This window comes from Oncorhynchus tshawytscha, linkage group LG26, assembly GCF_018296145.1.
Source record: "Oncorhynchus tshawytscha isolate Ot180627B linkage group LG26, Otsh_v2.0, whole genome shotgun sequence".
NCBI lineage: Eukaryota > Metazoa > Chordata > Actinopteri > Salmoniformes > Salmonidae > Oncorhynchus > Oncorhynchus tshawytscha.
Genome location: NC_056454.1, coordinates 15,564,924 through 15,579,336, shown reverse-complemented (window position 1 = coordinate 15,579,336; position 14,413 = coordinate 15,564,924). Strand labels below are relative to the sequence as shown.

Here is a 14,413-nt window from a genome sequence, read left to right as displayed (position 1 = left end):
CTCCCGCACCACTCTGATTCAGTGGATGGGTTAACTGCAGAGGGCACATTTCAGTTGAATAACTGACTAGGTATCCCTGCTGATTGTTAACCTTGAATTTTGCCCTTTACAGTATATGGTTTATCACACCCCCTTTCCATCCAATCAGGTGAATTCTAGGCAATATTTGTGAACCCAGTTTAAATGTATTATTATTTATGCCCTTGAAAAAAAGGAATCTAGCTGAAATGTTGGAAACTTGCCATGACCTGTTTATGATTTGTCTTAAAGAAAAGTTTACATTTATTTGTTAGCAATGTATAAGCAGTTTTCCTGTAAATGCCAAATATAATTAGATAAAAAAGTGAATACCGCACACAGACTGTAAGGGGTTGCATAGGTTTAATACCACGTTTCTAAAACATTTTAATCATAGGCTACTTTAAGAAAAACTTCAGGCAAGCGACTGATGTAGGTCTAGAAACATCAGTGAAAAAATTGTAACTTGATGTCAGAGATGAAACACATGCAACCAAGAAAACCTTGCGTGGATTTCTTTGTTTAAATCATGAAAGCTGAGAACCCCTTTTATCCCATAGGCCAGGGTTTTGGAGTCTTAGAAACCTATGAAGGCAAAAATGTCATCAATGTTAGTCTCGTTCAGATCCAAGGGTTTCTGAGCTGGAGTGTCTCTACTTTGGTTGCTAAGCTCATTGCTAAGGGACTGGCCAGCAGTCATCGTGGCCACATCCCCCGGTGTGCCAGGTAAAATACTCCTGTTTCTCTTGTGTCTTAGTGACCGTTTTCTGTTGACGCAGAATGCACTTGTGATTGGTTCAAATGCAGTCCTGAATGGCTGAAAGCAAATTCTAGGGTGAGCCCTCCTCCACAGTGTCTTCAGCGACTGACAGGTCCTGGGTACCACCCCTCTGAGTGACAGGGCCCAGCAAACCTCCCGTTTGTAGCGCGTTAGTTTCCCTTGTACACTGGGGAGACCAAGAACAAACAACACATAGGTTCCCCATCGTTAATGTGACTGGAAGTTTTAGTTTGGACAAGGTGTGCAAAGATGTCCCATTGACAATATTATTAAAAGCCCAGTGAAAATAGAGCCCCTGTACCTGCAGCCCTCTGATTCCAGGCGTTTCATCCTCTGGCACTTCAGGTTCAGGAATGTCAGACGCCCCTTCTCCTGACGCAGCTTCCTGCATTCACACCATCGCATCACTTCCTCCAGGTGGGCGGCCATGTTGCTGAAAGAGGTGGCTGTTTTCAGTTGCTTCAGAAACTTCCTCTTCTGACCAATCACAGCAGCATCCAGTAATGAAGGCTGCTCTTGTTCTGTTGACACCTGCAGAGTTCAAATGACAATCTAGTATAAGTAACAACACTCATCATCAAATACCTAACTCAAATGAAAAGTAGTGGACTTAAAAACAACCACACATACCTCTGTGATACCGCCATGGGTTCGTTTCAGCAACTGCTTCATATCAAATCCAGAGACGGCACCTGTTATAAGGAAATGATATGACTGTTATATATTATATGTTCAAATGTAAACAACAGAACATAGGCTATGCCAGGAGAGCTACAAAAAAATTAGATCAATCTATCAAATGTATTTTATAAAGTCCTTTTTACATCAGCAGCTTGACACCAATCACAAAGTGCTTTATAAATACCCAGCCTGAAACGGCAAAAAGCAAGGAATGCAGAGTCCGGGGACACTAACCTGTATCACCAGTTCTCCGGAGTAAGACTGCAGTTCCCAGATCCACTTTGCTGCTCTTCCTATTGGAGGGACCACCCAGAGCCTGCTTCCTACTCTCCTCTCCCTCCTCTCTGAACAGTCTGTTGAGCACAGAGGACCTGGAGGCTCCTATCTCTCCAAGGCCCTTAGGAGCCCGGGAATGCTCCATCTTCAACAAGGAAGAGTCAGAGGGCCCGAGGAACTCTGCCATCCCTGCAGGCAGGGTGAAGTCTATGAGGAAGGCCATAGCCTGAGCCTGGGACACCTCCTTCAGGAGCTCCAGGAGGTGCTGGTAGAGAGGGGCCAGCCTACCCAGGATGCCCCGGAAAAACACCCTAAGGAGCAGGAAGATACATCACTCCTATCCAGAGTCACTTCCACTTACATTCGTCTTAAGATTGATATGTGGTTGTCTCATCTATCCAAGTCATAGTAAGTCAGCGCTAGTAAGAAGGGACAGGTTTGAGTGAAAAGCAGTACGTCAGACATGACCCTGAAAGAGCCACAGGACTCACCACAGCCGACTAAGCATGCTGGTGAGCACCACGTTCAACGTAATGAATTGCTTTGATTGGAGGTCCTGCCTTGCTAGTCTGGAGAGGAGATTTGGTCAAGGCAATCATAAACACCATGCTCATGTATACACTGAGAACATTGTTGCGTTCCAGGTGGTCTTTTTTTTTTTTTTGCAGTCATGCTGCACATTACAGAAGACTGTTGTGTTGTTACATACCCCGTCATCACTTTTGTCTCGAGACGTCTTCATTTATATTGGTCTTAAGTCATCTCTGGATATGTCTCAAGATGCCTTAAGACATGGTGATGGCTGAGTAGGTATTACTGTGGTTCCTGACAAGTTAAACACTCCTCCAGGCGTTGAGAGACCTAACAATATGCAACTGCAAAAAAAGATGACCTGGAACGCCAGCAACAGTAATTTATATAGTAATAATCATACATTGGATTTAGAGCACCTTTCAAAAAACCAAAAGGACACTTAGGCAAAAAAAAAGAGGTTTAAAAAAAGCAAGAAGCAAGGAGACAGAGCAAGCAGCTGACGTCTCCCAGATGAGAGAAAGAGAAGGATACATGAAGGCTCTGGTGCAGTGATTGAGCAGACATGTCATCAGTCTGGCGGCTCCCAACACCTTGAGACAAAGCCATTCCAGTATGGGCTGACTGGGGACATCACACTGACCCGTCTCCAGAGCTAACTTGCTGCAAACACAAGCATACACACATCAAGATGACACAGTCTACGGTGTATTGGCCATCAAATAAACATCGACCCCAAAACAAGTTATATGGATCTTGATGCTCGATAGTGTGCTGTGTCTGCGTGATTAGATGCAGCTAAGTAGTCCAACAAGGGCATGTAAATTCCCTGGCACAGGGAATAGCTAAATGCAGAGTAATTCTAGCAAGTTAGTACCTTTGCACTTTCTTTGGACATAGCTCCTTCAGGTCCAGAAGAGCAGCATCCAGCTTCATTTCCTTCAACCGGTTTATGCATTGCTCAACCTGCAGGGGTTTTCAAAACTCAAGTCAATAACCCTCTACATCAGGGGTGTCACACTCATTTTGCCCTGGGGGTAGGGTTGCCATGCCCATGGTTTTTCCGCAGTTGGGCTATTTTGAAAAAAGGATGTCACGGGTGAAAATGTATTGGTCGCTGGTTTTCGGCATACCTCTATATCGCACTGCGGCCACCATGACTCATTCAAGGGTTTTTCTTTATTTTTTATTATTTTCTACATTGTAGAATAATACTGAAGACATCAAAACTATGAAATAACACATATGGAATCATGTAGTAACCAAAAAAGTGTAAACAAATCAAAATATATTTTACATTTGAGATTCTTTAAAGTATCCACCCTTTGCCTCGATGACAGTTTTGCACACTTGGCATTCTCTCAACCAGCTTCACCTGGAATGCTTTTCCAACAGTCTTGAAGGAGTTCCCACATATGCTGAGCACTTGTTAGGTGCTTTTCCTTCACTCTGCGGTCCAACTCATCCCAAACCATCTCAATTGGGTTGAGGTCGGGTGATTGTGGAGGCGAGGTTATCTGAAGCAGCACTCCATCACTCTCCTTCTTGGTCAAATATCCCTTACACAGCATGGAGGTGTGTTTAATAAACATTGTGTCTTATACATTGCATAGTGCACCGCATATTACACATGGCAGAAAAATATCAAACGAAACTGATTTAAGATGTCTTTAGTACTCGTGATACAAGTCAGTATTCAAAGTCCATCCATGTCTGAGGACATCGGGAGATGAAGTGGAAACCAGCCACTAGGTGCAACAGTGAGGTTTCGGTTTTGCTAGGGCGTTGTGTATGAGGATGGTGGATGGGTGCAAGCATCTGCCACCGATTCCAAAGGTTGCAAGTTCAAATCCAGCGACATAACGTTGATTTTGATATTCTTGTTTTAAGCCTATCCCAAACCTTAACTCTCACCTTGATGCCTAAGCTTGAGAATTTGGAGTTAATGCCTAAATTTAACCTTAAAAAGACTTTGAAATTTGACGTTTGAAAACATGGATGTTTAATTCTGACCTGAGACTGAGCACTGGTAGCAACTACTACCAGAGCGAAGGCCTATGCTTTCACCTTCCAGAATTAGAAGTGTGTGGGCAACGGTATGAATATTGTAAATAAAGGATGTATATGCCCCATGTGGGATTAGAACTTACAACCATTGAACTAGGAGCCAACTGTTTCAGCAGACCGCGCCACCAATCAGTCATAACGGTTGAGGAAAAAAACACAACAAGTTGACATATACAGTGGATATAGCTACAGATATAAAAGGTATAATCCAGTCTACACGTTTTCTTTCTTCATAAAAGCAATACAGATGTGTATGAAATGGTCAGCAAAAAACATTGAATTTGGTCAGATGTGGAAACTAAATGCATGCTATTCAATCGATCACTGCCCGGACCTGCTCGCCCGTCCAGCATCACTACTCTGGACGGCTCCGTCATAGAATACGGGGACAACTACAAATACCTGGTTGTCTAGTTAGACTGTAAACTCTGCTTCCAGACTCACATTAAGCATCTCCAATCCAAAATTAAATCTAGAAATCGGCTTCCTATATCGCAATAAAGCTTCCTTCACTCATGCTGCCAAACATACCCTCGTAAAACTGACCATCCTACCGATCCTCGACTTCGGTGATATCATCTATAAAATAGCCTCCAACACTCTACTCAACAAACTGGATGCAGTCTATCACAGTGCCACCCGTTTTGTCACCAAAGCCCCATACACTACCCACCATTGCGACCTGTACGCTCTCGTTGGCTGGCCCTCGCTTCATACTTGTCGCCAAACCCACTGGCTACAGGTTATCTACAAGTCCCTGCTAGGTAAAGCCCCGCCTTATCTCAGCTCACTGGTCACCATAGCAGCACCCATTCGTAGCACACGCTCCAGCAGGTATATCTCACTGGTCACCCCCAAAGTCAATTCCTCCTTTGGTCATCTTTCTTTCCAGTTCTCTGCTGCCCATGAGCCCATGACTGGAACAAATTGCAAAAGTCTCTGAAGCTGGAGACTCACATCTCCCTCACTAGCTTTAAGCACCAGGTGTCAGAGCAGCTTACAGATCACTGCACCAGTACATAGCCCATCTGTAAACAGCCCATCTATCTACCTACCTCATCCCCATACTGGTATTTATTTATTTTGCTCCTTTGCACCCCGGTATCTCTACCTGCACATTCATCTTCTGCCAACCCACCATTCCAGTGTTTAATTGCTATATTGTAATTACTTCACCACCATGGCCTATTTATTTCCTTAACTCACCTCATTTGCACTCACTGTATATAGACGTTTTGTTTTCTTTTGTTCTACTGTATTATTGACTGTATGTTTGTTTATTCCATGTGTAACTGTGTTGTTGTATGTGTTGAATTGCTACGCTTTATCTTGGCCAGGTCGCAGTTGCAAATGAGAACTTGTTCTCAACTAGCCTACCTGGTCTCTCTGGTAAGAAGACGGGCGGGGGCGTATGTCTTATGGCCAACGTGACATGGTGTGATGAAGGAAACATACAGGAACTCAAATCCTTCTGTTCACCTGATTTAGAATTCCTCACAATCAAATGTAGACCGCATTATCTACCAAGAGAATTCTCTTCGATTATAATCACAGCCGTATATATCCCCCCAAGCAGACACATCGATGGCTCTGAACGAACTTTATTTAACTCTCTGCAAACTGGAAACGATTTATCCGGAGGCTGCATTCATTGTAGCTGGGGATTTTAACAAGGCTAATCTGAAAACAAGACTCCCTAAATTTTATCAGCATATTGATTGCGCAACCAGGGGTGGAAAGACCCTGGATCATTGTTACTCTAACTTCCGCGACGCATATAAGGCCCTGCCCCGCCCCCTTTCGGAAAAGCTGACCACGACTCCATTTTGTTGATCCCTGCCTACAGACAGAAACTAAAACAAGAAGCTCCCACGCTGAGGTCTGTCCAACGCTGGTCCGACCAAGCTGACTCCACACTCCAAGACTGCTTCCATCACGTGGACTGGGAGATGTTTCGTATTGCGTCAGACAACAACATTGACGAATACGCTGATTCGGTGTGCGAGTTCATTAGAACGTGCGTTGAAGATGTCGTTCCCATAGCAACGATTAAAACATTCCCTAACCAGAAACCGTGGATTGATGGCAGCATTCGTGTGAAACTGAAGGCACGAACCACTGCTTTTAATCAGGGCAAGGTGTCTGGTAACATGGCTGAATACAAACAGTGCAGCTATTCCCTCCGCAAGGCTATCAAACAAGCTAAGCGCCAGTACAGAGACAAAGTAGAATCTCAATTCAACGGCTCAGACACAAGAGGTATGTGGCAGGGTCTACAGTCAATCACGGACTACAGGAAGAAACCCAGCCCAGTCACGGACCAGGATGTCTTGCTCCCAGGCAGACTAAATAACTTTTTTGCCCGCTTTGAGGACAATACAGTGCCACTGACACGGCCTGCAACGGAATCATGCGGTCTCTCCTTCACTGCAGCCGAAGTGAGTAAGACATTTAAACGTGTTAACCCTCGCAAGGCTGCAGGCCCAGACGGCATCCCCAGCCGCGCCCTCAGAGCATGCGCAGACCAGCTGGCCGGTGTGTTTACGGACATATTCAACCAATCCCTATACCAGTCTGCTGTTCCCACATGCTTCAAGAGGGCCACCATTGTTCCTGTTCCCAAGAAAGCTAAGGTAACTGAGCTAAACGACTACCGCCCGTAGCACTCACATCCGTCATCATGAAGTGCTTTGAGAGACTAGTCAAGGACCATATCACCTCCACCCTACCTGACACCCTTGACCCACTCCAATTTGCTTACCGCCCAAATAGGTCCACAGACGATGCAATCTCAACCACACTGCACACTGCCCTAACCCATCTGGACAAGAGGAATACCTATGTGAGAATGCTGTTCATCGACTACAGCTCGGCATTCAACACCATAGTACCCTCCAAGCTCGTCATCAAGCTCGAGACCCTGGGTCTCGACCCCGCCCTGTGCAACTGGGTACTGGACTTCCTGACGGGCCGCCCCCAGGTGGTGAGGGTAGGCAACAACATCTCCTCCCCGCTGATCCTCAACACTGGGGCCCCACAAGGGTGCGTTCTGAGCCCCCTCCTGTACTCCCTGTTCACCCACGACTGCGTGGCCATGCACGCCTCCAACTCAATCATCAAGTTTGCGGACGACACAACAGTGGTAGGCTTGATTACCAACAACGACGAGACGGCCTACAGGGAGGAGGTGAGGGCCCTCGGAGTGTGGTGTCAGGAAAATAACCTCACACTCAACGTCAACAAAACTAAGGAGATGATTGTGGACTTCAGGAAACAGCAGAGGGAACACCCCCCATCCACATCGATGGAACAGTAGTGGAGAGGGTAGCAAGTTTTAAGTTCCTCGGCATACACATCACAGACAAACTGAATTGGTCCACTCACACAGACAGCATCGTGAGGAAGGCGCAGCAGCGCCTCTTCAACCTCAGGAGGCTGAAGAAATTCGGCTTGTCACCAAAAGCACTCACAAACTTCTACAGATGCACAATCGAGAGCATCCTGGCGGGCTGTATCACCGCCTGGTATGGCAACTGCACCGCCCTCAACCGTAAGGCTCTCCAGAGGGTAGTGAGGTCTGCACAACGCATCACCGGGGCAAACTACCTGCCCTCCAGGACACCTACACAACCCGATGCTACAGGAAGGCCATAAAGATCATCAAGGACATCAACCACCCGAGCCACTGCCTGTTCACCCCGCTGTCATCCAGAAGGCGAGGTCAGTACAGGTGCATCAAAGCTGGGACCGAGAGACTGAAAAACAGCTTCTATCTCAAGGCCATCAGACTGTTAAACAGCCACCACCAACATTGAGTGGCTACTGCCAACACACTGTCAATGTCACTGACTCTACTCCAGCCACTTTAATCATGGGAATTGATGGGAAATTATGTAAATATATCACTAGCCACTTTAAACAATGCTACCTTATATAATGTTACTTACCCTACATTGTTCATCTCATATGCATACGTTGATACTGTACTCTATATCATCGACTGCATCCTTATGTAATACATGTATCACTAGCCACTTTAACTATGCCACTTGGTTTACATACTTATCTCATATGTATATACTGTACTCGATATCATCTACTGTATCTTGCCTATGCTGCTCTGTACCATCACTCATTCATATATCCTTATGTACATATTCTTTATCCCCTTACACTGTGTATAAGACAGTAGTTTTTTTTTTTTGGAATTGTTAGTTAGATTACTTGCTCGTTATTACTGCATTGTCGGAACTAGAAGCACAAGCATTTCGCTACACTCGCATTAACATCTGCTAACCATGTGTATGTGACAAATAAAATTTGATTTGATTTGATTTGGTTAAATAAAGGTGAAGAAAAATATATATATATATTTTTTTACAAGTGTTTTACGGTCTTTTGAATTCTGTGTCATGTCAGTAGTCTAGTCAAGACCACTGTCAAATAAGGCGTGCTGTCACCAGCTTTTATTGTTAGCCTTGAGGTGGTACCGCTCAGCACATCTAGAAGAGAGTGTATTTCATACCAACCCCCTCCCTCGAGATGACATCGAGGCCAATACATCACTATTTCAATGTAGAGTTGAACCGCTAGGTTAAAAGGGGGATAGATTTTACTACTAAAAGACAAAAATATCACTTCTGCAACAAACTGTTATAAAACCAGAATTGACTTGTTTCACTATAACTCAAATCTAAAACTCAAATATGGTTTTCAATGAAAGTTACTCTTCAATTGGTTACTCAATTCCCAACTTGGAAGTCAACACAAGTCTGAACGTCCACGTTTATTTGCAGGGGGTTTGATTGAATTTAGAAAATGCTCCATTATTAAATTAAATATATTTTTTCACCCTGAAGTAACCCAACAATGTGCACACCGCAATCTCGTCTATTTCAAATCTGATCTCATTGAAAAGTATCTGTGCTATGCTTAACATTACACAATGTTACCTAATAAAACCTATCAGCTGGGAACAGTAGCCTAGTCATAATGGTCTGAATAGATAATATTGTTAATAACCATAATCATAATAGGCTACGACTTAAGTTACTTAGTTGGTAAAAAAAATAACAAATGATCGTGTAATGCAGGCCTTTTTCTTGATCCTCACCTGTTTGAGAACCCTGAAAGTCTTGTTTTGCCTGAGGCTGTTATGGAGAACGTAGAGAAGCTCGTACAGGACAAGGATCTCAGTCTGCAGGACTCCACTGCCAAGCAACTTGAGCACTTTGTTATTTTCCTCCAGGACACGTTTTACGTATGTACCTAGATACAATGAACAGCGCGCGCACGCACGCACACACACACACACGCACGAAAAAAGCAGTAAAAAAAAAAACACCACACAATTGTGATGTAAATAACGTTCATCTAGTTAGCCTAACTATTACAGAGCAAGAGCAATTTTCTATGTGGCATCAGTCAGAACACTCCCCACGTGTGTACCGTAGCTTGCTGTAGTCTGCAGCGGGGCTAGTTTCCGTGAGCTAATGTGGCTATTATTACACAGCGAAAGGACGCTCCAACAAGTTAATGCATAAATGTGATAAACTACATACCTGTTGAGAGACCGAATGGTATATGGACAGTTGAAACCGCACTTGGAAAGGGAATGTTTACTTTATTCCACGGTTCTTCAGCCATGCTCACGTCCATTTCATTGCAAACACAGGAAGTGAAAGCTACCCAATTAGAATCAAGGAAATATTAACGTCATCGCCAGGCTTTAAAGGTACACTTGCACCTCCGCACACTGGTGTTTCAGCAACCAGCAGGCTATTATTTATTGTCAATCTGTGTAAATACCTTAACCAAAATAAACGAAATAGTATCGCTGGTATTATAACAGTATAGATTTAATCCACATCATAAATACACCAACATAAACACATGAATTCATCACACCAAATGACAAAATTATACAGAATGTGTGGAGCTAAAAAAACAACAACTTGAGCATTGAAAGAAGGTTCAAGTATGTTCCAAAATCCACGATACGACATGTGAGTTGACTTCATCCAGCACAGACTCCTCAGCCCTTCCCTTCACTATAAGCCCATGACTACCTCCTTCAATCCAATGAACAGTCGCTGGAGACTTCATCTCCTTTAACACGTCATCTAGAAGGATCTGGACAAAGGAAAAATCATCAGCGCAAAACAAAATTGGGACCAGAAAAGATTGTTTCTTCCAGCCCATCAGTTTGAAATAATAAAACAACATACACAATCAAGAGATACATGTGCAAACGTGAACCGTTTCATTACAAGGGAGACGTGATCAGTTTGAAGTAAAACACATGAATCATCAAAAAATAGGGATGTACACGTGCAAACTTCAACGGTTTCTGTGAATGATCACATTCCTCCGATCTGCTGATGTTTATGCATTGACCAAAAGACACCAATCACCATTCTCACCTTCTCACACATGTTGTCTGCAGTACCAGACAGAAACAGTACAGGCACCTCCTTGGGCAGCGCCCTGAGGTCCTCACTCCGCTGTCGATGGCTGTGTGTCAGTCCTGGAGGGTGTAGGGGAAAGGACAGACAGACCAGTCCCTGCAATGCATCCTCTGACCCACCACTGAGCTGCCTGGCCAGGGCAGATGCAGCACGAGACCCCATAGAACGGCCTGAAGTGGAAGGTACACAGTGAGTAAGTAAACAGTGAGTATTATATCTGTCTTGGAAGTGATTGCTTAAGAATAACTAGTTTATGGATCAATTAACAATGCTCAATTACTCATGCCCCCAATACTCAGAATATGTCCCTGGTGAGGGGGTTTCAGTAGCTTCCACAGCCACAAAGTCAAAATTGGCTACAAAAAAAAAAGGGCTTTTTGGAAAATAAATATACGGTTAGGCATAAGGTTAGCAGTGTGGTTAAAGGTTAGGTTTAAAATACAATTTTAGTAAGATACATTTTAGAAATTGGTGTGATTTATGACTGCGGGTATAGAACAATTAAGCAATAAGGCCTGAGGAGGTGTGGTATATGGCCAATATACCACGGCTAAGGGCTGTTCTTAAGCGCAACGCAGTGCCTGGACACAAACCTTAGCCGTGGTATATTGGTAATTTATCAAAAGCCCTGAGGAAACTTATTGCTATTATAAACTGGTTACCAATGTAATTAGCAGTAAAACTAAATGTTTTGTCATACCCGTGGTATACGGTCTTATAAACTGGGTGGTTCGAGCCCTGAATGCTGATTGGCTGACAGCCATGGTGTATCAGACCGTATACCTCGGGTATGACAAAACATTTATTTTTACAGGTTTAAGGCACTCTGCGATGCATCGTCCCTAAACACAGCCTTCAGCTGTGGTAAATTGGCCATATACCACATCTCCTCAGACATTATTGCTTAAATATACCATGGCCTTCAGCTAAACAGAATTCAGTTCTCAAACCACCCAGTTTATTATAATGAATATATACCTGGATGGCAGATGCAATGTATTGGCCATTGAGTCACCTAGTGTATATAAACTCAGCAAAAAAATAAAATGTCCCTTTTTCAGAACCCTGTCTTTCAAAGATAATTGGTAAAAATCAAAATAACTTCACAGATCTTCATTGTAAAGGGTTTAAACACTGTTTCCCATGCTTGTTCAATGAACCATAAACAATTAATGAACATGCACCTGTGGAACGGTCGTTAAGACACTAACAGCTTAAAGACGGTAAGCAATTAAGGTCACAGTTATGAAAACTTAGGACACTAAAGAGGCCTTTCTACTGACTCTGAAAAACACCAAAAGAAAGATGCCCAGGGTCCCGGCTCATCTGCGTGAACGTGCCTTAGGCATGCTGCAAGGAGGCACGAGGACTGCAGATGTGGCCAGGGCAATAAATTGCAATGTCCGTACGGTGAGACACCTACGACAGTGCTACAGGGAGACAGGATGGACAGCTGATCGTCCTCGCAGTGGCAGACCACGTGTAACACCTGCACAGGATCGGTACAGACGAACATCACACCTGCGGGATAGGTACAGGATGGCAACAACAACTGCCCGAGTTACACCAGGAACGCACAATCCCTCCATCAGTGCTCAGACTGTCCGCAATAGGCTGAGAGAGGCTGGACTAAGGTCTTGTAGGCCTGTTGTAAGGCAGGTCCTCACCAGACATCAGAGGCAACAATGTCACCTATGGCACAAACCCACTGTCGCTGGACCAGACAGGACTGGCAAAAAGTGCTCTTCTCTGACGAGTCGCGTTTTTGTCTTATCAGGGGTGATGGTCGGATTCCTGTTTATCGTCAAAGGAATGAGCGTTACACCGAGGCCTGTACTCTGGAGCGGGATCAATTTGGAGGTGGAGAGTCCGTCATGACCTGGGGCAGTGTGTCACAGCACCATCAGACTGTCTGCAATGACAACAAGCTCAATCTCAACACTGTGTGTTACAGGGAAGACATCCTCCTCCCTCATGTGGTACACTTCCTGACATGACCCTCCAGCATGACAATGCCACCAGCCATACTGGTCATTCTGTGTGTGATTTCCTGCAAGACAACAATGTCAGTGTTCTGCCATGGCAGCAAAGAGCCCGGATCTCAATCCCGTCAAGCACGCCTGGGACCGGTTGGATCGGAGGGTGAGGGCTAGGGCCATTCCCCCCAGAAATGTCCGGTAACTTGCAGGTGCCTTGGTGAAAGAGTGGGGAAATATCTCATAATAAAGAACTGGCAAATCTGGTGCAGTCCATGAGGAGGAGATGCACTGCAGTACTTAATGCAGCTGGTGGCCACACCAGATACTGACTTACTTTTGATTTTTTAATGTGTCCCCTTTGTTCAGGGACACATTATTCCATTTCTGATAGTCACATGTCTGTGGAACTTGTTCAGTTTATGTATCAGTTGTTGAATCTTATGTTCCTACAAATATTTACGCATGTTAAGTTTGCTGAAAATAAACACAGTTGACAGTGAGAGGACATTTCTTGTTTTGCTGAGTTTGTAAATCATTGGTATAGAAGCTAATAAGGACCCCGGTGAGGGGGGCCACTCTCTGGACAAGGGGTTGGAGATACAGTAGAGAGCTATGTGCAGATAAACATTGAGCAAGGATCTTTCATAATGATGCAATTGCATTGGTTTGTTATGGAAGCATAAACCCCAAGCATGGCTCATCATCACTGGGAAATACATAAGGCCAATTAGATTTAATTGAGGTTATAAAATAGTTTTGATTGCTTACCACCAAGAAATATGTTTCTTATTGTGAATTTCTCAAGATTTTTCAAGTATTCCTGCAAAATCAAATAGAATATTTCTATTAATGGCACACTTGTATTCAGTGAATTAACTAGTAGATCTTCATAGCCAACTAAAGACGAGGCTTTTTATGACTTAGTATTCTTTCTTCGCGTCGTCTTATGGAACGAAACATGCACAAATCTGTATTTCGAAAATAATTCTTACCCAAACGGCATGGTAAGCCTTCACTCTGTAAACCAGGTTTAAACCTTTACACGTGAAGCGAAGACATAGCAGGCCATTCGATGAAAGTGCATGGGCAAGAGAAACCAAATGCTTGAAGTTCATGTCCCCACCAGCCCCGTGCGTCAGAATAACAGCGGTCTGCACATCACTGGCATTGGCTGGGATACTCAACACAGCAACTAGATGTTTTTCCCCAAAAGGTATTGTCATGCTGTCCTGCAAAGTAATTCGAGTTAGTGAGTCATTTAAACATGACCAGGTAACCTATCCGATCCTTGTATCAATAGTGATCAAACATTTTACCTCTAGAATCGTTTCCATGCTTACATTTGTTTATCCCGCACAGCTTCTTCTAATCACATGACTTCTCAAGTTCACTGTAAACTATTCATAAGACGCCATCTAGTGTACTGGAGTCGATGGTACCACACAATTACAATTGGGGATTTGGGAGAATCTATTTGACTATAATAAATGGTTGGAAACTCAGTCTAATGTATACTGAGATTTTAATACACAAAGTGTCATTTTTCCTAGCTCCTAGAGAAATATAGCCTGGCCGACAGTGGTGCGACTCACAGCGAGGGAGAGCTGTGACAG

General features: G+C 44.0%; 2 protein-coding genes across 4 annotated transcripts; both read right to left on the bottom strand.

Moving 5' to 3' along the window:
- Positions 1-364: 364 nt before the first annotated feature.
- Positions 365-10,057, bottom strand: nepro (nucleolus and neural progenitor protein). 2 transcript variants are annotated; one of them, XM_024389028.2, is made up of 9 exons: positions 9,916-10,057; positions 9,468-9,622; positions 3,165-3,253; positions 2,822-2,950; positions 2,248-2,325; positions 1,715-2,067; positions 1,430-1,491; positions 1,101-1,330; positions 365-965 (listed from the first exon to the last, which is right to left on the bottom strand). In XM_024389028.2, the coding sequence occupies exons 1-9, from the start codon at positions 10,010-10,012 to the stop codon at positions 596-598; spliced, it is 1,563 nt and encodes a 520-aa protein (XP_024244796.1). In that variant the 5' UTR covers positions 10,013-10,057; the 3' UTR covers positions 365-595. The 2 variants fall into 2 exon arrangements, with proteins under 2 accessions (XP_024244796.1, XP_024244797.1); XM_024389029.2 differs by lacking the exons at positions 3,165-3,253; positions 9,468-9,622; positions 9,916-10,057 and having other exon boundaries at positions 2,466-2,950.
- A 137-nt stretch (positions 10,058-10,194) lies between these two features.
- On the bottom strand, positions 10,195-14,220 carry tex30 (testis expressed 30). Of its 2 annotated transcripts, none has more exons than XM_024389031.2 (5): positions 14,141-14,220; positions 13,793-14,029; positions 13,569-13,620; positions 10,777-10,991; positions 10,195-10,486 (listed from the first exon to the last, which is right to left on the bottom strand). In XM_024389031.2, the coding sequence occupies exons 2-5, from the start codon at positions 14,021-14,023 to the stop codon at positions 10,328-10,330; spliced, it is 657 nt and encodes a 218-aa protein (XP_024244799.1). In that variant the 5' UTR covers positions 14,024-14,029; positions 14,141-14,220; the 3' UTR covers positions 10,195-10,327. The 2 variants fall into 2 exon arrangements, with proteins under 2 accessions (XP_024244799.1, XP_024244798.1); XM_024389030.2 differs by having other exon boundaries at positions 14,117-14,171.
- Between the last annotated feature and the right edge of the window lie 193 nt (positions 14,221-14,413).